This window comes from Aquarana catesbeiana, linkage group LG08 (genome assembly GCF_042186555.1).
Source record: "Aquarana catesbeiana isolate 2022-GZ linkage group LG08, ASM4218655v1, whole genome shotgun sequence".
NCBI lineage: Eukaryota > Metazoa > Chordata > Amphibia > Anura > Ranidae > Aquarana > Aquarana catesbeiana.
In genome coordinates this window covers 285,289,705-285,316,912 of record NC_133331.1, presented here as the reverse complement: position 1 = coordinate 285,316,912, position 27,208 = coordinate 285,289,705, and the positions used below count along the sequence as shown (strand labels likewise).

The following is a 27,208-nucleotide window of genomic DNA, read 5'->3' as shown; positions in this document are numbered from 1 at the left end:
AAATGTCCTGCCATCCTCTGAAGACAACTGTATCTTCCTGAACCACAGAAAGTCTTGTTCTACTCTTGCTCAGCTTCAGCTACCTGGCCAGAGAGAGTGTAGCATCACGTAGCAAGTCCTGGAGGCAACTAAGTACTCATAGGTCTGTTTGCCTTAAGGGGATAATGGCTGCTATAGTTGAAGGTACACTAACCAGCTATACCCACTGATCACTTGTACAGCTGATGCTGGGCAAGTCTTACAAAGCTACAAAACGTTCTCACATTCAATAAACATACCCAGCAAAATGAGAAACCACAAGATAGGAAAAAAAAAAAAGGGCAAGTGAGGGAGCTTCCATCTACATTGACCACATCTTCTATGGAGACTCAACGAACACAAGGGACAGGGACAGTTATACTAAACAATATCCATAAAATAGCACCACCACAAGAGGCTCAACTGAAGGCCCATGAACGGTTTGCATATATTTTGCAGACAGAAGTAGGCAGAAGTATCTAGATGAGGGGTAGGCAACCTCAACCCTCCAGCTGTGGTGAAACTACAAATCCCATCATGCCTCTGCCTCTAGGAGTCATGCAAGTAATTGTCAGGGTCTTGCAATGTCTCATGGGACTTGTAGTTTCACCACAGCTGGAGGGTCAAGGTTGCCTACCCCCTGGTCTAGACCAATGAAAAGTTCCCAATCATTCCATCTCTGAAAAAATCTAGATTGTTCCAGAGATGTTATGATAAGGAACTTTTCACCCCTACTGATCATCTAGATTGTCTATATTGTTCCAGAGATAGAATGATTAGGAACTTTTCAGGACTACTGCTCATCGCTCACCTATGCCAACATCTGGTGGATACTCTTCCTCTTTGATTGTCACGTGAATTACTTCATCATCCGCCCCTTGCTCTTCTTTCTTTTCTTGTTTGACAAAAATCTTAAAATCGCCTACGTGCTCGTCCTGGAGATTTCAGGGAATAAAAAGGCTTTGTTAATGCGGATTATCAGAAGACTCGGGGGTCTTCGATATCAGAGACTTTTACGATCACACATCATGCGAAGGAGAACGGTTTTAACCACCCCCGGGCCTATATATCTATATCTATATATATCTATATACACACATACATACACACATACATACATACATACACACACACACACACACACACATACATACATACACACACTTTTTTTTTTTTGTAAGCCGAGGCCCTAGAGAATAAAAAGGTGGGTTTTGCAATTTTTTATTGTAGGTTTTTCAAACGGAATTTTTGGGAGAAATAAACACTTTTTTGAATTTTAATGGAAAAAAAAAAAAAAAATACACAACCCAATTTTTTTGTAAAATCTAATAGATTATGTTACGGCGAGTAAATAGATACCAAACATGTCACACTTTAAAATAACATATGACCGTGCAACGACGGCTCTAAATTTTTTTGGGGTCATCGCTCCCGGGTTACCATAGCGGAGAGCCAATCAAAGGCGAACCCAGCTTTGTTTGGCTGTTCGGCAGCCGACGGACATACTGGCTGGTCACTCGGGTCTCCCAATGGGACGGGAGAGGCCCGAGCAAGCTGCAGAAGGCGGCAGGAAGGGGGGGGGGGGGGTAAAATCCACTCCCGCTGCCTGTAAAAGCAATCCAGCAGCTAGTTAGCTGCTATGCTAGGATTGCTTTTGCTAGAGAGCTGACCACTGGCTCTAAAAAATGGTACAGGGATGATGCATGCAGCTGCGTACGGGTACATCGCTGGTCAGCAATCCGTTAAAGCGGAGCTCCACCCTCCTCCGCTTGTCTGCCTCTCCCCTCAACTGCCATATTTAGCAGTGGGAGGAGGATGGGGGGAGCGGATACCTGGTTTTGACAGGTACCTGCTCCCACTTCTAGCTCAGTTCGTGCAAACCCCCCCCACCCCACCTTTCCTCCGCAGCCAAACAATTCACAAAGCTCAGCGCAATCGCAGTAGGAAACTGGTGGCAAAGCCGCAAGGCTTCACTGCCGGTTTCCCTTAGTCAAGATGGCGGTGCCGGCATCCGATAGCTGATCGAAAAATCGACTCGGGTGAGGACACCGCAGGAATCCTGGACAGGTAAGTGCCCAACTATTTAAAGTCAGCAGTTACAGTATTTGGGGGGGGGAGCCTGGAGCCCCTCTTTAAGCTATCTCATTCAAAAGAAAGATTGGACTGGCGGATAATGGAAGATTATTTCAGAGGATTCAGAGGAAGTAGAGTGCCCACCTGATAAAACCGTGTGACACCGTGACGAACGTCTATACAGTCCCGGGAATAATGAGGATTGGGAGATCCCTCTTCTGAAACGACATTACTGGAGCCACCTGTAGGAAACACGCACACTGACTGAATACATTGTTTCTATGTGTTTATCAGATGATGGGGGATCTAGGTGGACCCTCCAAAGTCTCCTCTTACCTGATGAGGACATAGAGTGGTGATCCTGGATGACCTCTTCTTTGTAGTCATCATCAGACCCCCATACCTGCAGAGAAGAGGACAATCTAGTGAAGTTTAATCATGACAACTGTGCTTCACATATTTCAATACTGCTCCTAGCAATGTCTTTACCTATATAGAGTTGGCACACAAAATATACCTTCAGGATTCTTAGATCTCATCCTAAATGGCTCAGAACTGGGAACTGATCCCCAGAACTGGGTCCTCCGTATGTTCTGATTGCCACAACGGTCAACCAATTATTACTGACCTGCCATAAATAAAGCTCAGCAAAGACGACACGTAATTCCTGGTACAACTCACCTCTCCAGTCAGCACCTCAATGATCTTGTGGGTGACTTCTAAGATCTTCTGTTCCTTATTATTCTTGTTAACCAGAGAGAGAGGAGAAGGCACCATGTCTGGGCTCTGGCTCCTGCTCCATGAACTCGAAGCTTGGCTGCGGTTTCTGGAGGTCAGAAGCTCTCCTGATGTCTTCCTCAAAACTATACAATCCTGCCAAGTAAAAAATGAATGATATAAAATATACAGAAGGAGGACCTCCCAGAATCCCCCTCACCTCTCTGGTCCGTTTTATAAAGAGAGATAAGAGTGATCTCATGTGACCTTCCAAAATCTTCCTCACCTCTCCGGTCAGCAGGTAGATGATCTCAAGGCTGAGGTTCAATAACCTCTCGGTCATCTCATCCCTTTCCTCGATCACATGACTCTTCTCCTGGTTTCCCTTTTTCGGAAGAGTCAGGTCGATGCATTCCATGTCGTCCTGGAAGAAGACGATACATTTGCTCGTTTAGACATTGGAGTCACTATATGGATAAAATGACATTAAAAAGGACGGCGTTTTATTTTTATAGTTTGGACAAATAAGAAGATTGTGTTTGTAATACATACATCATTATCATCAACACTTTATGTACAGAAGGTGGAGAGAAGGAAAATATAGGGGTGGGAGAATCCCCCCTCCCCTTCCTAAATGAAAGTTTAGGAAGGGGAGGGAGATCATATCAGCCATATCACATATCATATCAGCCATAGCACAGAGAGGAAGGGCGGCACTACACTATGGGCCAATCGGGCACTCCTACAATGCGCATGCGCCAAGGAGCATGGTCACAAGAGCTGAACCATAACTCATCCACACCCTGCTCCTTTACTGTCCAATCAGCAACCCAGGAGTGCAGAGCTACTTCACTGGAAGTCAAGGACCTGGCTGTGCTGTCATGGTCACAAGACCAGACAAACAGAACTACTGGCAGAAAAAAAAAAAAAAAAAAAAATTATATATATATATATATATATATATATATATATATATATATATATATATATATATATATATATATATATATATATATATATATATATATATATATATATATATATATATATACACACACATATATACTGTATTTATCGGCGTATAACACGCACTTTTTTCCCCTTAAAATCAGGGGAAAATCATGGGTGCGTGTTATACGCCGATCCTCGCTAATTGTGAGCTATCGGCGGCGATCGCCGACATTCACATAGCGAGTAGTTTTAAATATGGCGCCGCGGAGTTCGGAGGGACTCGGCGGAGCTGAACGAGCGCCGCCGAAATCACAGAGCCGAGATACACATAGTCGAGTGTATTCGGCTCTTTCCGGCGCCGCTCACAGTCACGCCCAGTCCCGCCATTGGACCTGTGTTATGTCCATCATAGGGCGGGACTGGGCGGGACTGTGAGCGGCGCCGGAAAGAGCCGAATACACTCGACTATGTGTATCTCAGCGGCGTTCGTTCAGCTCTGCCGAGTCTCTCCGAACTCCGCGGCGCCATATTTAAAACTACATGCAGCTATGTGTATCTCGGCGGCGTTCGTTCAGTTCCACCGGCGCCAAGTCCCTCCGAACTCCGCGGCACCATATTTAAAACATGCAGCTATGTGTATGTTGGCGGCGGTGGTAGGCATGGACACTGGGGGCAAGGCTGCACTGACCACTGGGGCAAAGCTGCACTGACACTAACAAGGCTGCAGATGAACACTGATGAGGCTGCATTGATGGGCATTTTAATGTAAGTTTCATTTCCTTAAACTTCCCTCCTAAAAGTTTTTTTCCTTAAAATTCTCTCCTAAACTTGCGGTGCGTGTTATATGCCGATAAATACGATATATATATATATATATTTATTTTTTTATGTATATAGGGTATTTATCACATATATTGAAATATGATGAATACATTAAAAAAAAAAAAAAAAGAAGAAGTATTCATCATATGTGATAAATACCCTAATAATTTAATACATAAATATTTTTTTTATTTTTTTTTCAATTTATGTATTCATTTATATAGGGTATTTATCACATAATATGATGAATACTTTTTTTTATGTAGTCATAATATTTCAATATATGTGATAAATACCCTATATAAATAAATGAATACATTAAAAAAATATATTATAATAAATAAATATATATATATACATACACACACACACACACACATACATATACATGTACATACACACACGTAGGGGTTCTGGTCCTGTCCTCTATCCGAAACTAAAATATAATATATTTTATAATAAATAAAAAATATATATTTGTTTTAACTCTATATCATTTTATGATAAAAAAAATACTATATATAGTGTTAATAAATATGTAATTAAAGATTGTTAAAAAGTAACAAAGAATAAAATTATATTTAGTAATTTTGGAAATGTTTAATAGCTGACCGTGTTAGTTTTGAGAGATACAGATAGATATATATATATATATATATATATATATATATATATATATATATATATAGAGACCTATATATAGAGATCTATATATATATATATATATATAGAGATCTATATATAGAGATCTATATATATATATATATAGAGAGATCTATATATAGAGATCTCTATATATATATATATATATATATATAGATCTCTATATATATATATATATATATATATCTATATATATATATATATAGATATATATATATATATATATATATATATATATATATATATATATATATATATAGATAGATAGATCTATATATATATATATATATATATATATATCTATCTGTATCTCTCAAAACTAACACGGTCAGCTATTAAACATTTCCAAAATTACTAAATATAATTTTATTCTTTGTTACTTTTTAACAATCTTTATATATTATTCTTTGTTACTTTTATGATTATTACATATTTTTTATTATTATATACAGTATTGTTTATCATAATTTATAATCATCTGGGTTGTGGTGGGAGAGATATAAATCCCATCCTTCTTATAATGTGTGCGATGAGGAAATCCTTCCCCCTATGATGGGAGGAGAAGGGATGAAATGAATGATGTGATGACTGAACACATTGGGGAAGATTATTCTGCACACTCCATTTGGCAGAGTGTCAGTCAGCTCCTCTGATAGAGGGATGTATGGTGGGCTCCTGCCCTGTGTCCCCATACAGGGAAAGCTGTCATGACACACAGGGAGGTGACCCCTCCCTCCAGTCTGTTCACACACTTTACTAATAATAAAGAACATCCCCCTCCCCTTCCTCAGCTCCTCTCCCCTCCCTCCATACAATGTATGCAGAATACCTGCAGCCTCCTCTCTCTGCTTCCTCCCCAGCCAACAGCCGGAACCCCTCACCCCGGAACTACTGCTTCCGGGCGCCTGGCTGGAACGCAAGGATCGGAAGCGCACGGCTTGGAACGCAGACGAGCTGTGCGCTAAGAGGGAAGGAGGGGCGGAAGCGGCGGGCGGCCATGACGAGTGCGGGCAAGCGAGGCGGAGCGACCCAGAAGCGCGGAGGCTCCTCCCATTAGCCCCGCCCACGCCGCTATAATCCCGTCAAAGAGGGAGCCCCGGACTGACCTGTAATCCTCATCACTCATCTACAATACTGATTATTTCTACCTGTTTTATAGATATATTTATATACATTTAGATATATAAAATCAGCCAATAAGAGAAGACCCTGTACGCAAAGTGCATGACAAAAATGAATTTGCATAAACGTTAGCGTTATATTTTAGCGCCGGTGATGGGGCGTGGCTACGCAATACCAACATCCAACAACCTGAGAAAGGTCCGCATGACACCTAAAAATGATATTCCAGCTATAAGTGGGGCCTGGTGGGTGGAGTCTTCCCCTTACAAGCCTTGTAGTGTGATCTCCCCACCAAAATTCCCAAATCTGTTCCTGAACAATGGGAGCTTTACATGATCCGCCCTTCCCCCGTTATATCACCTAAAACTCAGCGCAGGGATGGTGGGAACCCCTCATAATGGGCACAGTAGGTGTACAGACCCAGGAACTTAGCTCAGGGATGGTGGGAACCTCTCATAATGGGCACAGTAGGTGTACAGACCCGGGAACTCAGTTCAGGGGTGGTGGGAACCTTCATAATGGGAACCCTTCAGTGTCCACCAATCACTTCTGGGTGGACTGACCCTCTAAATTAACATGGTGCCGGATCGCCCTCATACACAAAGTCTACTGCCCAGAGTAGTTCCCGCAAAATTGTATGGCTCCGAACCATAAAATACCATCTACACTCCAACACAGACCAGAACCAATCAGCTTCTAGCTTTCATTTAAAGGTCAACTGAACAAGCTAAAGATAGAAGGCGATTGGTTGCCATGCACAGATGCTCCAGTCTTAAGCTGGCCATACACTATACAGAAAATCGGCCGAACCCCTTTTCGAAAAACGAACGTTCGACCGTGACCGCAAACGATCGTGCCATCATATAATGACCGATAATCTGTTCAGTGGACATGAATAAATCATTTTTTGTTCGTTTTTTTACATATACCTAGTGCAGGCAGTTCGGACGGGAAACACATTAACCTTGCAATTTATCGTACGTTCGGCAGAAATTTTCCAAACATGCCGTTCGTTTTTTTTCCACAAAAACGTCACAAACGATTATCGATTTGTACCCACTAACTTGCCGAAAAACGAACGAAGTGTCCATACGAACGATTTTTCGGCCGATTTTTCGTATAGTGTATGGCCAGCATTAGTCTCCAGTAAATTCCCCATGCAGTGTCCTCAGATGGTCAGATCCACCAACAAGCACCAATAATGACCGACTCAAATGGTACTCAGACTCCTCCCACACAGCATATATAACAGGCATAGAGCGTGCAGCCAAGTAACAGACAACTGGAGGCACGATCTCTGAACCTTACTGTTTAATAAGCAAAGCTGACAGAGAATCATCAGATTTCCACAGAAAGACATGATTTCAGTCTAAAAACCCATTTACAGTTTTTTTTTTTTGCACATTTTAGGCCTGAGGATTAGTGAAAACCCCCGAAAACAATGCCATTTCCTGAAAGCAGAGAACCTGGAAAATAAAATGGTGGTAGTTCCAAATTTCTTTTTCTCACACCACAAATCACACTACTGTCCATCGATCCTGGATTTGAGTGCAAACAAATACAATATACTACTTATTTTTTTGGTAAAATATAAAAAGTTGAGGCTGCGTCAAGTAACTAGATACCAAACATGTCACAGCTAAAAATGACGCACTCGTGTAAAAAAAAAAAAAATCACAGAACCCAAAAATTAAGTTTTTTACGTTTTAACATTTGTAACACTTTTTTACTTGGTAAATCCTGAGTGATATTAGGGGTCCCCTTGTGCACACACCACGTGGACGAGTCTATCAGAGACCCCACCGCCTGTGTGTGCGAGAGAGCGAGAGAGATTGCAAACTGCCTCCAGGGAGCAAGAAAGAATACCTGCAGCTTTGCTATCACTTTAAATAGTTTGCGAGGTCATCCGCTTTAAGTAGGGTTGCACCGATGCTAATACCACTATCGGTACCGATACCAAGCATTTGCACGAGTACTTGTGCAAATGCTCCGATACTTGACCCGATACCTGCATCCTCAGCGGAGCCGGGCAGCCTCACAGATGATCGGTGTGGGCAGTTACAAGCACCAATCTCCCTGTATACCTTTTAATAAAGCAGCCGACAGCTGCTTCTCCTCCTTTCCCTCCCGCAGCTTTCAGCTGCTTTATTAAAAAGGTATACAGGGAGATTGGTGCGACTGTCCCGTGTCCTCCTCCGTGCTCCCCCCATGTCCTGCTCCATGCTCCTCCGTGTCCTCCTCCGATGTCCTTCTCTGTGCTCCCCCCTTCATGCTCTTTCGGTCCCCCTGTGCTCCCCCAGGCCCCATCCATGTCCTCCGGTCCCCCTCTGAGCTCCCCCTTCCGTGCTCCTCCGGTCCCCCTCCATGTGCCAACTCTGTGTCCTCCGTGCTCCTCCACCCCCTCTGTGCTCCCCCCTTTATGCTCCTCCGGTCCCCCTGTGCACCCCCGATCCCCATCCATGTGCTCCGGTCCTCCTCTGCGCTCCCCCTTCCGTGCTCCTCCGGTCCCCCTCCATGTGCCCACTCAGTGTCCTCCTCCACCCCCTCTGTGTTCCTCCGGCCCCTCTGTGCTCCCAATCCGCGCTCCTCTGGTCCCCCTCCGTGCTCCTCCAGCCCCTCTGCGCTCCCCCTTCCGTGCTCCTCTGGTCCCCCTCCATGTGCCCACTCTGTGTCCTCCGTGCTCCTCCAGCCCCTCTGTGCTCCCCCCTTCGTGCTCCTCCAGCCCCTCTGTGCTCCCCCCCGTGTCCTCCTCCTCCGGTCCCCCACTGGACTCCCCCTCTGTGTCCTCCTCCTCCGGTTCCCCACTGGACTCCCCCTCTGTGCTCCTCCGTGCTCCCCCTCTGTGCTCCTCCACCCCTGACCTGTCAGGATGGAGAGCGGACGAAGGAGCCAGTAAATCTGTCATTTACCTGCTCCTTCCTTTTCTGAATGGACAGAGTCAGTGATCACGAACTGTCCATTCATAACTGAGCGTTATAACCTGTGTTTACAATGCCTCAGTTTATAATTGCAGAGGAGCCGCTGTCTCCTCTCCATTCATCTTCAGTGCAGATGAGGCTCCTGAGAAAGAGACTGGGGAATCTGTGTCCTTGGTCCCTTTCCAAAAAAGGAGATGTCAGGGGTCTGCTTAGACCTCTCATATCTCACCAAAGCCCCCCAATAGGGCTGATAAAAAAAAGAAAAGAATTGTAATAAAAGAGATTACAAAAAAAAAAAAATTAAAAAAGTTAAAATTATAAAAAAAATGTTAAAAAAAAAAAAAACACACACACAAAACATCGTCTACTCCACCCCCGAAAAAAATAAGGCATTGTAAAAAATAAACTGACAGTCCACGCCTCATCAGTTCCACCTATCAGTGCTGCATATTAGTGCCACTGTCACATGACATTAAAAAAAAAAAAAAATGCATCGGTACTTGTACTGTGGTATTGGTGCAACCCTAAAGTGACTTTAGACCCCGTAACATCACCTCTGCCCTTTATGAAGCTGATCAAGCATAGTTTGTACTAAATCTGCTTCTTCCCCAGCCACAACGGTCAGGGTTTGACTTCTTTGAACCCATGAGTGCTCAGAGCTGAGCTCTTCCAGGTTCATACTACGCAGAGGAGAGAAGCTCTCCATCCTGACACCCGCTATGGAGAGCTGGAGACCTAGGAAGGACAGGTAAACCTAGGACACGTGGGGGGCACCTTAGAGTACATGGTAGAAACGATCGGGTAGCCTTACGAATAGCCTGGCACTAAAAAGGTAAACAACCCCCCTCCCCAGTTACTATAGCAGACAGAAGTTTGTCGCGCTGCCACCAAAGTAACAGTATCAACAAAAAGGTTAAATGCAATAGCAGAATATACTGGGACAGGTTAATTTAAAATAGAGAAAAGAAAGAGAGATGGGTAGGGTAGAAGACGAAAAAAGAAAAGAAAAAGGAAGGGGTGGGGGGGGGGGGAGAAAAGAAAGAAGCCATGGCCTACGCGCCCCCCCCCCCTATCAATTATCTCTAAGAGCAGCCAATGATCCCAGCTGGGGTCCTAAATTACGCCTGGATTTTCCAGCAGCTTCCTAATCCTTTATCAGATATGTAAATATTTTAATCTAAGTCCACTTGTATGGTCCTCTGGCATTTCCTGAGCCAACTGGGATATGCCTGAAGGGACCTGACATCGCCATTACGGGAACAATAAATTTAACAGAAAATCAGATGTCCATCAGCATTCTTTGGCAGTTGGACACCACAGAAGTTTAGCATTGTCTGGTCTCTGCATTGTGAAGCCCGGCACTTTGTCACTATGGAAGAAGATTTTTCCATATCGTACGTGTCACAAGCAAATTTTGGATATATAGGATGGGACGTACCATCAGCTACAGGGACTGGACACCACAGCTGCAGGGCTCGCCTGTAATGTTTACTTTGGGAACTTGATGTGTTTGGTTCTCTCCTTGGCACATGGTGCACCAAGTGTAGTTAGCCACAGGCCATGGTCCACCCCAGACCCTGAAGACCTCTCTAATGGTATGTCCACCATGATGCGCAAAGCCTGGACCCCAGATGGGATCAGCAGTATATTCACCAAGTATTGGAACCCAAAGAGAAAAGTTTATAGTAAATTTCTGCAAACAAAATGGCCTGTATGTTCCGGTGATCTAGAATTTAAATAAAAAAACAGAACCAACATCCACGCTTCAATGTCCCTCAACAGTTTTAGCTTTGTGGATTGAATCTTGCAATGTTGCGACCTCCTGCTAACCAGCTTTCCAAAAGGAAATAAAAAATAAAAAAAAAAATCAAAACAGTTTTAGCTTAACTCCTGGATTGTTATTTACACCAGTGGTTTCTCAACCTCAGTCCTTAAATACCCTCACCAGGCCATGTTTGCAGGTTTTCCTTTATCTTGCACAGGTGTTTAAATCAATGACTTGGTATTTTGGACAGCTATTTTATCTAAGAGAAATCACAAAACATGGTCTGTTGGGGGTACTTAAAGCGGGGGGGTCCACCCACACCGCCAAAAAAAAAAAAAAAAAAAATTAAAAGCCAGCAGCTACAAATACTGCAGCTGCTGACTTTTAATACATGGCCACTTACCTGTCCGAGGGTCCAGCGATGTCGGCAGGCGACGCCGAGAACCCGCTCGGTTCTCGGCAGCCGCCGCCGCCATCCCTAGGTGAGGGAATCAGGAAGTGAAGCGTTGCGGCTTCACTTCCGGTTCCCTACTGCGCATGCGCGAGTCGCGCTGCGCGTCCCAAGTGGTCCCTGCTCTCTCCTGGGAGCTGTGTGTTTCCCAGGAGACAGCGCGGTGGGGACGGGGAAGAGGCGTAGACTCCCATGGGAGTCTATGCCGGAAGTGGGTGCAAATACCTGTCTTAGACGGGTATCTGCACCCCCCTCCCCCTGAAAGGTGCCAAATGTGACACCGGAGGGGGGGAGGGTTCCGAAAAGCGGAAGTTCCATTTTTGTGTGGAACTCTGCTTTAAGGACAGGGTTGAGAACCACTGATTTAAACAATGCAAGGTGAATGGGCAGGTCAGACCAGCAGTCTGAGATGCCTGGGTCCACCCCCTACAGCGAGGGGCAATGCCATGTCACAGAGGGAAAGTTACAAGACTGGTGGGCGGGGAAAACAGCAGGTATAGGGGCAAACGGTTTAAGAACCCAAAATAAGGGGGATGTTTGGCCCCACGCTCAAAGAAACGTGGTCACGTGACCGCTTATCCCCTCTTGAAATCACTCCAAAATCTCATTTGCTTCAAGAGCTTCCACCTTGAGGCCCATTTCCACTTTGTGCACATGTTATGTAAAGGAAGGTTAAACTCTGACATTACATCTTTCAAAACTTTATTAGACAGTGCATGTCCAAGTCCTCAGCTGAGAGACCCCGTGTTCTCTACGCGTTTCACCTATCTGGGCTGAATTGTACAATTAAAAAGTTATATATATATATATATTAAAAAAAAAAAAGGGGGGGAGAGAGAGAGAGAGAGAGAGAGAGAGAGAGAGAGAGAGAGAGAGAGAGAGAGAGAGAGGAGAGAGAGAGAGAGAGAGAGAGAGAGAGAGAGAGAGAGAGAGAGAGAGAGAGAGAGAGAGAGAGAGAGAGAGAGAGAGAGAGAAGTGTGAAATCCCCCCTTTTAATTAAAAGTCAGCAGCTACAAAAACTGTAGCGACTGACTTACTAGTCTAGGAAGTCCGGCGCCGTCTTCCGCAGCAGATTCTTCTCACTGCTGTGGGTCCCCGGGACCATCTTGGATTTGGGAGCCACCTGCGACTTCCTGATGAGTTAGAGCTGACATGGCGAGTCTGGTCCTGTACCCTCCTGCAATGCAATTTGTCCCAGAGGGCTGTGGGTGGGGTGCAGAGGGTGGGACGAGCAACGTCATTCATGTCTAGGCAAGGACTGAGAAAATGGGAGCAGGTACCTGGTCAAAAAAGCCACCCCCTTATTTAAAAAAAAAATCAAAATGGTTAGGGGTGGAGAAAAACCCGAGCGGAGCGGTGTTTGTACTTTTAAGTGAAGGTCTGCTTTAAGCCCTAATGGGTGAAACACGGGTGGGTCTCTCAGACGAGAATTTGGATGCACATTGTTCAATAAAGTGATATCATCGGAGCGTGACCTTCCTTTACACAGGACCCGTCCCGCACACCTTGGAGGGCTGGAGACACAAAGCCTGCAGAAGGGGCTCCGCTGCTTCAGCCGACATCACACATGGAAGCAGCTCCACAGAAAGCCTGCTTTGTGCCACCTGTCACTGTCAACTGTGGAAGGCTGAACAGAAGCTGCTATCTGACTTCGGGGCTACAGTCACACCATGCCCTGCAGCTCTCAAGTCAGGAGAAGAAGATATGGAAACGGACCATGCTGGGATGGATTTGCTTCCATGCCTAGCATGGTCAGTGAAAGCCAGGAAGGGGTTGTTTTCAGAAGAGCAGGATTACCAGGTATATTATAACTGTAGATCATTACTGAGAAAAAAAAAAAAAAAAAAAAAAAAAAAAAAAAAAAAACACAAAGACACGGTGTAGACATGACAGAGGGGCTATGAAAATTATTTAGCAACTTTTCCCATTTAGGATTAGCATACACTTTAAGTTCAAATTAAAACAGGCTATTAAAGCTCGGTTCACACATCTGCGATCCCAAAGTCACGCAACTTCTAGTGTGCGACTTTGCTATGCAACTTTCATGCGACTTTGGCCAATCATAACAAATACAGAGTGTGACACATTATTGAACTTACAAAATCTAATGAAATTGCAGCAAAAGTCATAAAAAGACAAGACAATAACTATTCCTTGTGATTTTAAGATTGCAGTCTATGCACTCATGTTGCATGGAAGACGCCATAAAGCAGTGCAGGAACAATTAGGACAGCACCCATTGAAATTAGTGTGTTTTGACTTGTCATGCAACTTTCTGTGCCACACATCACAGCTAAGTCGCATGAATAGTCGCTGCAGTGTGAACCAGGGCTAAAGCTACACTTGATATATGTCACAAACAAGTCTATTTTTTCATTACAGTCCATCTATATAGAACCTTTCCTGCCTGGTCCTTCATAGTATCGCGACTCATGCGACCAGTATCATGGCTCACAAGACTCCATAACACAGTCGTGGAATATACTTTCGGTGTGAGCTGTCAATGTTACTTTGGGGGAAAGTCATTGTTTTGTCCATTTTATATCGTGGATTGGTGAACAGCTCGTTAATGCCAAAGCCGGTAAAAGTGGAGTTGGTGGATCATGTGTTGGGTCTTATTTCTTCTAGCATGAGCACTGAGACAATCGAGTTATTTGTAGATACTGGCTTTGTCAAGCTGACAGTTCAAGGGAACTTCATGTACATATCAACTCTAAAAAAAAGACTTGAGTTTTGGCCTTTCCTCAGTTACAAAGCCCAGTTACTTTACAGAAGGCGGAAGCCATTTAGTCTTCCCTGCAGCCGAAGTCCCAGGGTTGCCATCGCTGGGAGTTCTACTTGGCACAGGTTGCTGGAGAGGGAGCAGAGGAAGATAGTTACCCCGCTGGGGATTAGTATATTGGAAGGATTTCTCGTTATAGTGAACCTTCATGTGTTTAGTGAGGATGGACCTTTGCGTGAAGTCCTTCCCACACACTGCGCATTTAAATGGTTTTTCCCCCGTGTGGATCCTCTGGTGCTCCACCAGAACAGTTTTCAGGGTGAAGGCCTTCCCGCACTCCAAACAGGGAAAGGGCTTGATGCCCAAGTGGACTCTCTTATGGTCAGCCAGGTGAGACTTTTGCGTGAAGCTTTTCTCGCACATGTCACAGGAATACGGCTTCTCGCCGGTGTGGATGATTTGGTGCTCCACCAGGTGGGACTTCTGGCTGAAGCGCTTTCCACACAAAGGGCACAAATAGGGTTTCTCCCCAGTGTGGATCCGTTGATGTCTCATCACGTCCGATTTCTTGGCGAAGCACTTACCGCACTCCGAACACGGAAACGGCTTCTCACCCTTGTGGGTCTTCTCGTGGCTGACGAGGATAGACTTGCGTGAGAACTTCATCCCGCATTCCGCGCACGTGAAAGGCTTCTCGCCCGTGTGAGTCCGCTGGTGTATGACGCGACTGATATTTTGGGTAAAACACTTCCCGCAGAACTCACAGAAAAACTCTTTGTTGCGTCTCCTGGACGCTTTTGTGGAGGTATCCCGGTCAAAGGTGGGCTTAAAAGTATCTATAGGTTGTTTAGGATTAGAATCTGTTGATCTGTCAGAACTCTGACCTCCAGGATGGACAGCTGGAGGAACAGAAATTCCACCTGGAGATTCTCGTTTGATTCTCTGTTTTACATCCCAAGCTGGCAATTGACACCCCTTCATGTTCTGCCTCATTTGACCATCTAGAGGGAATCCATTAAATAAAATGTAAATATTTACGTACAAGGCATTACTCAGTAGATCGCTTAAAAAAAAAAAAAAAAATAATCAGGGGCAGAACTGGCCATACTTTATGAGCAGTATCAAGGTAAAAAAAAATTGAAACTTAGGGTTTATTACTGACCTGTTCTAACATCTGTAGGGGTCTCTTCCTTCAAACATGGTTGACTGCCCATCGCATACATTTCCTCTTCATCTACAATCTCGGCTTTAATAACGACCAGGTCATTGACCTAGACGGCGCACAAAACAACATGCGGTTGAATCATGTCAGTCGCACCTAGTCTTACCAGCAATTCATATGTTTAAAAAAAATAAATAAAAAATATAGGGACAATGAAGCGAGCCCTGGATATATTATTTTTTGGACCTGTCTAGATGTATTTATGAGAAATCCCTCCCTAACACTCAAGGGCAATGGTGATACTATAATACAGGGTTTCTCAACCAGGGTTCCTCTAAAGGTTGCTAGGGGTTCCTTGAGCAACTTCTGCCTCTCAGAAATATCAATTTTGGTTTGACTTTCCCATTTGGCATGAAAACTTAGGTTTGAAAAATTATTACTCACAGGACTCCAACTCTACAGTCTAAAGCAGGGTTTTATGGATCCGTAGGGTTCCTCCAGAGGTTGCCAGTGGTTCCTTGAGCAATAAACACATTTCTGACTCACAGAAATACCAATTTTGTTTTGACTCCGGTTCAAAAAATTACTACTCATAGGATTCGAAATCTACAGTCTAAAGCAGGGTTCCTCAACTGGGGTTTCATGGAACCTTAGGGTTCCTCCAGAGGTTGCTAAGGGTTCCTGACAAGGCTTAATGGCATCTGGTGGAAAATAGTCATTTAGACTTGGTTCGATGTTAGGCTTTAAACGAGCTTCCTGCCACTGTATCCATCAGTGCTGTGCTCTTCTTCGTCTCAAAAGGAACCTTCGTCCTACTGAGGCTGAAAATCCTTGATGGAACAGCCACACAATCCAGTCTCACCGTAGAAATTAACCTTGGAATGTTTCCTCTTGGAATGGAGATACCAGGGAAAAAAAAAATGTTTTCTTATTGTCTGACTTTGTTCATGAAGTTTGGTGGAAACCTTAAATTGCCTGTTAGGAAAACAATCCCTGCTTGGCTCCTAAATGGACACCACACAAACGAAGGTTTAAAAAGCGTAGTCTTATTATACCAAAATATTTTTACCTTCCCACCTTGTCCCATGGGACTTTCCGTAAACTATTTATCCAAAAACTTCTACAGTTCAGTGCATTTCAAAATAGGAAATAAGAGAGTACTTCTTTGAGGCATAAAGTTATTTCTATTCCCTATTTCTGTTTTTCCATCACAGCAGCTTTCAGATAATGGTACGTGAAGTCCAAATGTGCAGAGTGCTCCACACCAAAATTAAATCCTCCTTCCCCCATGTTCAGGAGGCCAGTAAGGACATTGTTCTGAAGATCTAGTTCCATTTCACTGCACAGATGTTCAGGTATACTGAGATTCAGCGACTAGACAGACACGACATTGAGACACATTCATGTTTAATGAGCTATGCTCAGACAAATCAAGACTTACAGCCAAGCACCTACATTTGTGTTCCTACATTGGCCCAGGACTCATCGGACCATGAATAGTTTTCAAACCAACGTCCACAATTCAAGTTACCAACCTAATGCAATCGTTTTCTTGGTTTTCACAAACAAGGAGTTCCTTAACCCCTTGGTGACCACATAACTCATACATATTGCGGCAAGGAGGGTGGGCCTTAACACTTAAATGGCGTACTTATGCGTCCATGGCAGCGGAGGTCACAGACAGCCCCCAGTCTTTAGTTATGATCAGGAGGTGGCGGGACAGGCTCCCGATCATGTGACCACTATGACAGCCAATCACAGTGTAGCCCAAAACATGTAAAATGGTACAGCTTAAAGTGCCGCCCCCCCAAACCTTTATCAGTCAGATCAGTAACTGGTGCAAGATAGACAGGATCAGCCAGTCAGGCTCTAGTAGACTTCAACAAAATGGCGGCCTTACACAGACCCCCTGTTGCGTGAATATGAATGACAAGATGGCTTCAGCTCCTGTTCTTCACCATTGGAGAACACCACAGATGTGTTTCGCCCTTTTTTTGGGTTAACTGCGAGGAAGTATATGAGGAGTTCTCTGCAAGTCGAGAACAGGAGCCAAAGCCATCTTTTACCCAACTCATTTATATTTATGCAACAGGGAGTCTGTGTTTGTGTGCAGATGGCCGCTATTTTGTTGAAGCCAATCACAGTGGTCATGTAATCATAAAGTCCACCCAAACACCCCCCACCCACCCTAAAGTGTAAGTTACATAGTAGGTGAGGTTGAAAAAAAAGACAAGTCCATGAAGTCCAACCTATCCATCAAGTCCAACCCCCCTATCGTTTTCAGCCAAGGAAGCCGCCATCTTTGCCAATATTTAATCTACAACTACCATGATGCTGCACATGTGATCAGTTATGACACCAGCCATTGGATGGTTGACAGTTTGGTTGAGAGCACAACCAATGGGAGTGTTACATTACATGAAACTGTTTTATGGATGGGTTTACTTCCCCTTTAATACAAAAGTTAAAGGCTCCAGTGGGCAGGCGGTGGTTAAGGTGGTCAACCATCAAACTCCATTCAAGGCAAGTTATTGAATTGAAAAATTCTTACAAGAGTCTGCCCATACAAAACAAAAGATCTACTAGAAGGTGGTCAGCTGATAAAAAAAAAAAAAAAAAAGGGAAGGAAGAGGTCACATACAAGCAGCTTTTCTTACCCCACTAACGCTCTGGTATTGTACACAGTATTGAAAATGGTCATAATGGTAGGACAGTAATTACACGTATCTTCAAGCCCAACTCCAGGCAAAATAAAATGTTCTCCCATGCAGTGGGACTGTGCTTGCACTGCACAAGTTGACTGCTTGTTTTAGTCTGGGGGGGGGGGGTGAGAGAACAGAGATATACTTACCTGATCCTCGCTGCACATTCCTGTGGCTCCTGCACCCCCCAAGGTGTAGCATGGTGGACTGTTCCTGACCTCATCACGCCCATAGTCTGGATGTGGGAACATCAGGAACAGTCCATTGCTGGATGGACCTGACAAAACAAGCACTTGACCCGTGCAGTGTAGGCACAGCCTCATTGCATGGGAGAACTTTATTTGTACCCGAGTCGGAATTCAGTCCATTTTCATTACTTGGTTGAACGCCGTCTTATTTTAATCAAACTAAAATTTGGAACACGTGAGGCAACTATACAAGTCGAAGAAGTACCATACACAGAAAAGTTGGACCGATCTATTTATGAAAATGTTCCATGAAGCAAAATTAAGTGTGTGCTGCGTATTTAGGTTAGAAACCTTTTCTTCATTTCCATCGATGTGCAAAGCCCTCCGCTTATCAGCCAATGCTGGAATTGCCCATAGTTTTTACCAGGTTTCTAAAGCTTGGGCTGCATCACAGGAAAAAAAAAACCCAAAAAATAAAATAAAACAAAAAACAACCTGGAGCAGTTATCAGTGCAAAAGCATTCTCGCAGCTCCTCTTTGAACAAGCAAAGACCATCTCTTTGGTCACGGATCACTCCAATCCTTTATCGTCAGAGGTTTTCTTCCATATTACTGCTACTTTCACATCATTCAACAGTGCCCCTTATTTTGGAGCCCATAGAAAAAACACCTAGCACCCGAAGGTACGATGAGGAACCCCTTGGGGTCGTTAATAGATGGATCAAACTATTTCGGAGCCCGGATCACCATTGGATGACAGTCTTTGCCAATGAGGACCATACCAGATGAACAGGAGAGAACGAAAAGGATTCCAAGCCTGGTCCTTCTCAAACTCACCTTTGACATACACTCACCGGCCACTTTATTAGGTACATCTGTTCAATTGCTCGGTAACACAAATTGCTAATCCACCAATCACATGGCAGCAACTCATTGCATTTAGGATGTGGTGAAGACGAATTTCTGGAGATTAAATTGAACATCAGAATGGGGAAGAAAGGGGAAGTGACTTTGAACGTGGCATGGTTGTTGATGCCAGACGGGTTGGTCTGCGTATTTCAAAAACTGCTGATCTACTGGGATTTTCATGCACATACATTTATAGGGTTTACAGAGAATGGTCAGAAAAAGAGAAAATATCCAGTGAGTGGCAGTTGTGTGGAGGAAAATGCCTTGTTGATGTCAGAGGAGAATGAGCAGACTGGTTGGAGATGATAGAAAGGAAACAGTAACTCAAATAACCCCTCATTACAACCAAGGTATGCAGAATACCATCTCTGAATGCACAACACATCCAACCTTGAAGCAGATGGGCTACAGCAGCAGAAGACCACACCGGGTGCCACTCCTGTCAGCTAAGAACAGGAAACTGAGGCTGCAATTCTCACAGGATCACCCAAATTGGACAATAGAAGATTGGAAAAATGTTGCCTGGTCTGATGAGTCTTGATTTCAGCTGCGACATTCAAATGGTGGGCTCAGAATTTGGTGCAAACAACATGAAAGCATGGATCCATCCTGCCTTGTATCACCGGTTTAGGCTGGTGGTGGTGTAATGGTGTGGGGGGGATATTTTCTTGGCACACTTTGGGCCCCTTAGTACCAATTGAGCATGGTGTAAACACCACGGTCTACCTGAGTATTGTTGCTGACCATGTCCATCCCTTTATGACTACAGTGTCCCCATCTTCTGATGGCTCCTTCCAGCAGGATAATGCCCCATGTCACAAAGCTCCAATCATCTCACCACTGGACAATGAGGTCCCTGTACTCCAATGTCCTCCACACTCACCACATCTCATCCAATAGAGCACCTTTGAGATGTGGTGGAATGGGAGATTCATGTCATGGATGTGCAGCCAACCAATCTGCAGCAACTGTGTGATGCTATCATGTCACTATGGATCAAAATCTCTGAGGAATGTTTCCAACACCTTGTATATATGCCACCAAGAATGAAGGCAGTTCTGAAGGCAAAACGGAGGTCCAACCTGGTACTAGCACAAGGTGTACCTAATAAAGTGGCCAGTGAGTGTATATGCTACAAAGCTTAAAAAGGTTTATTCATATCCATCCCATTGGCAATCCAAGTCTTATTCACTTACCTCGTAATCCAGATCATCGTCTGCGGGGTCAGGAGATGCGGGACATCTCTCTGGTGTATTTCTGTTACTGGATCCATCTGTAGGAAACACACACACTGACTGAATACATTGTTTCTATGTGTTTATCAGATGATGGGGGATCTAGGTGGACCCTCCGTACTGCTCTCTCCTTTACAATAAAGTCTCCTCTTACCCGGTGAGGAAAGGGGCTGATGGACTTCCATGACTTCATCTTTGTCATCATCCACACATTCCAACTCCTGCAGAGAGAGGGAAAAAAAAACGACATCCTGAAACCTGGGATGGGAACCACAGAAGAAGTGCAAAGGAAACATTTAGTCATCTTGAGGTAGTAGAAGAAAGAAAAACAAATTCTCTTGCCCCGTAACTGGATGTCTAAAGTGAACAGTTTCACTATCTAGTAAATACAACCATGAAGGAATGTTTCTGAAGGAACCACATAATCCCTCCCTAAAAAATTGGCAATGCGACATTCCCAGCACCCCTCACCTCTCCTGTCAGCAGCTCGATGATCTTGTTGGCGAGCTTCAAAATTTGGTAGTTGTTTTTTTTCTTCTGGAAGGGCCCGTGAAGCTTGCTGGTGCTATGGGCGTGGCTGGTTCCTGCGGACCCCCCGGCGTGGCTGCTGGAAGCCACACAGTCACCAGATGACTTCTTCACAACTATGCAATCCTATAAATCAAAATGCGTAGATGACGATCAAACGGTGTTCTAGAAATCACAGCTTTCAGAAAGGGGGTGGCCAGTGTAGGCGGTGTGGCACACAAAGCAAAAAAAAAGAGGAGAGCAGCTAGAGCAAGCACAATGGCCAGACTAGAGGTAAAAAGAGTCAGGTCTCCCAGACTAGGTGAGTGGTTCCTCCCAGAATCCTCCTCACCTCTCCGGTCAGGTCTGTGTTTTATTAATAGAGATAAGAGTGATGTCATGTGACCTCCCAGAATCCTCCTCACCTCTCCGGTCAGCAGGTAGATGATCTCCAGGGTGATGTTTATTATCCTCTCTGACATCTCACTCTTGCCCTTCTCCATTTTGCCCTTCTCCATTTTCAAAGGAGGGGTTCCTGGTGGAGAACAGTGGACACCAAATTACATAATGTAATAAAATATGAACAAGACTAAATACTATAAATATAATACTAGCAGGCATCAAAAACCAAAATACATGCTCATGATGATGGAGTACAACACATGTGTCAAACACAAGGCCCATTAGGCCATTTCTTGTGGCCCTCGCACCTCTCTGCAGCTGCCGTACCCCCTCATCTCTGCTCCCACCCCTGTCAGCAGTCAGCAGCAGAGAGGAGGACAGAACTCCTCCTACAGATCCTGCTCCTCTCCGTGCAGCCACAGAGAGGCTCGTCTCTGCTCCCCCATCTCAGCAGTAGAGAGAAGGACAGAACTCCTCCACGCAGCTGTAGAAAGGCTCTACCCTGCTCCTCAACCCCCCCCCCCGTCTTAGCAGTCGGCAGCAGAGAGGAGGGCAGAACCCCTCCTACAGATCCTGCACCTCTCTGTGCAGCCGCAGCACAACCTCGTCTCCGCCTCCCCTGATCCCAGAATTCTGCTGTTTCCCAGCCCCGCCCAAAGCTTGTTCACAGCAACAGCACACTGGGGGTGCACTGTGATGTAAAGTAAGGATGGGGAGATACATAAGGGAGAAACTTCCTCCTTGTTAACCTACTTCTACACAGGCTTTCCTCCCTTCAGTCTATCATGAATGCTGCTGACAGAATCACCCACCTCACCAAATGCTCGGTACCAACCACCCCTCTCTGCCAGTCCCTTTCCAAAAAAACAAAATCCAAAATACTAGCAATATATAGTCAATTAGTCATCCACAACTTCACCAACCGCATCTCAACCCATCCACTTCGTTCTTTCCAAGAAATCCTGCTCTCTAGCTCCCTCATCATCTCCTCCCATGCTCTCACGTCTGGGACTTTTCCTGAGCCTCTCCCATCCTCTGGAACTCCCACTGCATTCTGTCCAGTTATCTACCATTCCTGAAAGCTACACCCCCCCCCCCCCCGACACCAGCCCCCTTCCCCTCATGCCAAACCACTGCGGTGAAGATGAGAACATGTGTGGGGGGGAAATAAGTCAGTCAATATACTTACCTTATACCAAGTTTTTGCCTGTGCCACCTAGGTGAGGGCGACATCACCAACCCTCCAGAGAGATGCCAAGAAATGCTGACTATCCCAAATCTCATGAGAAAATGGTGCTGTGTGGTGATGAGAAGAACTTCTCCATACAAAGTTTGGGCTACTAAGCTTTCCTCTGGATTTTGACAAACAGCATGGTGGGCGTCACCCCCTGCAGTACAGAAGCCAGGTAAAAGAAGTAGAATGGGCTTCCATGCAGAATAAATTCCCAGCTATGTTCTAGTCCCCTTGGGAGTTTTGGGTGTCACAGCTCCTCCAATTATACTCTACATTATATAAAAGAATGAAAAAAGACAGAAGGGATGATGGGAGCCCTTTTTTAATGGGCACAGCAGGTGTACAGACCTAGGAAGCCCCCATAATGGGTACAGCAGGTGTACAGACTTAGAAAGCCCCCATAATGGGCACAGCAGGTGTACAGACCTAGGAAGCCCCCATAATGGGCACAGCAGGTATACAGACCTAGAAAGCCCTTTTTTAATGGGCACAGAAGGTGTACAGACCTAGGAAGCCCCCATAATGGGCACAGCAGGTGTACAGACCTAGGAAGCCCCCATAATGGGCACAGCAGGTGTACAGACCTAGGAAGCCCCCATAATGGGCACAGCAGGTTTACAGACCTAGGAAGCCCCCATAATGGGCACAGCAGGTTTACAGACCTAGGAAGCCCCCATAATGGGCACAGCCGGTGTAAAGACCTAGGAAGCCCCCATAATGGGCACAGCAGGTGTATAGACCCAGGAAGTGCCCATAATGGGTACAGCAGGTGTACAGACCAAAAAGGCCCTCATAATGGGCACAGCGAATGTACAGACCTAAGAGGCCCTCATAATGGGCACAGCGGGTGTACAGATCTAGGAAGCCCTCAATCAGCACAGCGGGTGTAAAGACCTACGAAGCCTTCATAATCAGCACAGCGGGTGTACAGTCCTAGGAAGTCACCAAAGGGCACAGCAGGTATACAGGCCTAGGAAGTCCACAATGGGCACAGCAGATATACAGACCTAGGAAGTCCCACAAATAAGCACAACAGGTGTATAGAGCCAGGAGCCGAGGGCAGAGATGGTGGAAGACCCTCATAATGAGTATAGCAGGTGTGCAGAGCCAGGAACCCAGCCAAGGACAGGCAGGAATCCCTCATAATGGGCACAGCAGGTATACAGTCCAGGAACTCAGCTCAGGGATAGTGGAGAACCCTAATAATGGGCACAGCAGGTGTGCAGACCTGGGAACCCAGAGAAGTAGAAACCTCTCATAATGGACATAGATGGCATACAGACCTAGGAACTAATTAAAAGGGATGATGGGAGCTCCTCATAATGGGCACATCAGGTTTTCAGACTTTGGGACCTTGGCACAGGGGCGGCTATCACCAACTGAGTTCTCAAGGGACAGAAGAAACTGAGTGGGCTTAAATACCCAGCATCCACAGGACACAAACCGTAAGTGGATTAACCCTAAAACCATAGCATGCTAAACCTAAAAACCGATTCACGAAAAAACGTGAGAAAACCACATCAAAATTTTAGGACCTCACAGTAAGCCTAACTCAAACATGACATGGGTTTTCTTCTAGTGGTTGGAACCATCTGGTCGATTTAGAAGGCGCTCATCAAGGTGGTCCGCATCCCAAAATTATTTAAGACACGAACTTCTTAAAGCCAGACAACCAACATCTTCAGGTGTCCAGTGATGACCAAGGATGAGCTCCGGCGTGTTCGCATGCTGCACGTGCAGAGCCCGCCAGGAAGTCGGCGCGGCGCTAATCACAAGCAGTGAGACATTTCCTGATTTGTGGCTGCAGAGATTGGGAAATGCCTCACTGACTGTGATTTGCACCGCGCCGTGCCGACTTCCTGGCGGGCTCGGCATGTGCAGCATGTGAATACGCCGGAGCTCATCCTTAGTGATGACGCCCTTTCTACGTCTCTCATGACCGGAGAACTTTGAAGCCCAACTGAATGTTTTTCTATAAGCCTCAAGTGATGATGTATCTTTCTTCATGGCAAGCTAAAAGGCCTATAGAATGGATATGAGATATAACAATTTGGCAGCATTTCAGAAGACAAGTCCATATGGACGCTCCTGGCCTGTAGGGTCCAATGAATAGCTTGCACCCTAAAAGTCATAGGGGTTCACCATCAATGTCCAACCTGACAAAGACCACCTAGTTTGTGGTGGTTTATGGCATGTCCCATGGATGTAATTGTTGCCCCAAACCCTCATAAGAAACCTAACAGACTTCCAGATCTCAATACGACCCCCCCACTCACCACCAGAGATAAGTGAAAAGACTCGTCATTGGCCAACTCTTGTATTTTGGGGGGGCTGCCAAGATTCGTCAGACATGGGGAAAACTGTGACAAGTCTCAATCGCCCAGATCTACGAACCGCACCGATTGGACAAACGTTTCCAGATTGGCTGGTTTCTACTGGTGACCGTCCCGGAGAAATTGGCCTTTGCAGGTCTACCATGGAAAGTCGAGAGCAAGAAGGTAGGGAAATTTGATCGAGCCTTCGCTTTGCTGTGTAGGAAAGGGAAGGAGACCACCCACACACCAACACAGGTCGGCCAAGTCAGAGGGAACTCTACAGCGCCCCCAAGTGGAATTCCCCCTCAGCCATCTATGCCAATGGGACATTGGTTGGTCTATGGCCAGCCTTAGGGCGGAAGATCAGTTGATGACCCTGAGATGTGGGCAGGAAACACCCTAAGGCTGCTCAGACATCGCTTATTACCTGTGTGGGAGTCAGCTCAGCACCGCGGCGGTAACTGGAGGCCCTTTTCCTGCTTTAGGGCCCCCCAGGAATTCCCCTGCACGCTTATCCGGGAGGAGGAGGAGAGGGCCGGACGCTTTTTTTCCCCCTTTCGACGAAATCCAGGACTCCAACAAAATGGCCGCCGCGCTCCTGCGCCGACGACCAGCGCTTGAATCCATCGGTGGGAACTTTTTCCGCCTGGTGCCCGTGTTTCATCAGATTAGGCGACCCGTCAGATTGTGTGGCGGAAGTGACGTTTAGTCGCCGCCATCTTGCTACACCCCGCACTCCTCTACAGTAATAATACACTGAGAAGGGAAAGCGGACATCTTGGTACACCCACCGGAGTTTTGCATTTTACAATTATTTTTAACAGTACAGTGAGTTTACATAGTGAAATACAGTATTTAGAACTCCGTCTGAATGTTTAGATGTTTAATTTTAAAAGCAGCGAACTTCTGTCAGATTAGCAAACCTATGAGAGCAGCAGGCTTGCCGCTGCTTTTAAAATTCAACATCTAATCAGTCAGACAGAATTCTAAGTACTGTATTTCACTATATAAACTCACTATACTGTTAAAAATAAGTGTAATATGCCAAATTCCGGTGGGTGTAACAAGATGTCCGCTTCGCCCTTCTCAGTGAATCATTATGGAAAAGTGCGGGGTGTAGCAAGATGGCGACGACGGAACGTTACATCCGTTACACATTCTGACGGGTCGACTAATCTGACGAAACACCTGTAGGCTTGGGGCCGCTTCCATATATGGTTTGCCCCTTTGGCGCATGTCCAGCGGGCGTGGCCACAAGCGTTGGTTGAGGGGGGCGGCGGCGGCCATGATGACTGAGGGCAGGAGTTGCATAAGTGCTTGAAAGTCAATGGCGGCCGCCATGATGATTGTGGGCAAAAGTCTGTGAGGATTGTGGGTTGTATTAAAATGATAGTAATTATGGTATGAGTATGCAATGTAATATCTATAGAAGGTGTGCCAACTTAATTCTCAGAATTCTCAAAAATTTTTGCTGACCTATACCCTAGCGGCTGTTGTCACCTTCAAAGTTGTCCCCTTGGGAAGCGACGTAATTTTCTCATAGTTGCCAAGATTGTAAAAAAATTTAGACGGACACTTTTTTGTCTGTGGGCGGAGTCTTATTATAATTAGGGGGCGGGGCATTCATTTTTAGGGATGGGTAAAGGAAAATGTGGTGCCCCAGCGTAGTCCCTCCTTACCTCAGGTGTCCCCAGGCAGCGGAGTCCATCCTTACATCAGGTGTCAACAGGCAGCGGAGTCCCTCCTTACATCAGGTGTCCCCAGGCAGCAGAGTCCCTCCTTACATCAGGTGTTCCCAGGCAGCGGAGTCCCTCCTTACATCAGGTGTGCCCAGGCAGCGGAGTCCCTTCTTACATCAGGTGTCCCCAGGCAGCGGAGTCCCTCCTTACATCAGGTGTCCCAGGCAGCGGAGTCCCTTCTTACATCAGGTGTCCCCAGTGGAGTCCCTCCTTATATCAGGTGTCCCCAGCGGAGTCGCCCCTTACATCAGGTGTCCCCAGCGGAATCTCTCCTTACCTCCGATGTCCCCAGCAGAGTACCTCCTTACATCAGGTGTCCCCAGCGTAGTCTCTCCTTACATCAGGTGTCCCCAGCGCAGTCTCTCCTTACATCAGGTGTCCCCAGGCAGCAGAGTCCCTCCTTACATCAGCTGTCCGCAGGCAGTGGAGTCCCTCCTTACATCAGGTGTCCCCAGGCAGCGGAGTCCCTCCTTACATCAGGTGTCCCCAGGCAGTGGAGTCCCTCCTTACATCAGGTGTCCCCAGGCAGCGGAGTCCCTCCTTACATCAGGTGTCCCCAGGCAGCGGAGTCCCTCCTTACATCAGGTGTCCCC

General features: G+C 45.7%; 2 protein-coding genes across 2 annotated transcripts in view; both read right to left on the bottom strand.

Annotated features, from left to right (window-relative positions):
- LOC141106768 (uncharacterized) overlaps positions 1 to 27,208 on the bottom strand; it is a 77,632-nt gene that overhangs the window by 27,723 nt on the left and 22,701 nt on the right. The window contains exons 7-15 of the mRNA XM_073597695.1: positions 21,351 to 21,460; positions 20,890 to 21,072; positions 20,573 to 20,639; positions 20,380 to 20,456; positions 3,095 to 3,232; positions 2,773 to 2,964; positions 2,428 to 2,494; positions 2,236 to 2,333; positions 830 to 953 (exon numbers count right to left, since the gene is read on the bottom strand). Coding sequence (XP_073453796.1) covers positions 830 to 953; positions 2,236 to 2,333; positions 2,428 to 2,494; positions 2,773 to 2,964; positions 3,095 to 3,232; positions 20,380 to 20,456; positions 20,573 to 20,639; positions 20,890 to 21,072; positions 21,351 to 21,460 — 1,056 coding nt within the window. The remainder of the gene's footprint in view (positions 1 to 829; positions 954 to 2,235; positions 2,334 to 2,427; positions 2,495 to 2,772; positions 2,965 to 3,094; positions 3,233 to 20,379; positions 20,457 to 20,572; positions 20,640 to 20,889; positions 21,073 to 21,350; positions 21,461 to 27,208) is intronic.
- On the bottom strand, positions 13,382 to 15,379 carry LOC141104637 (uncharacterized). Its single transcript, XM_073594297.1, has one exon. The coding sequence runs from the start codon at positions 15,213 to 15,215 to the stop codon at positions 14,262 to 14,264; it is 954 nt and encodes a 317-aa protein (XP_073450398.1). The 5' UTR covers positions 15,216 to 15,379; the 3' UTR covers positions 13,382 to 14,261.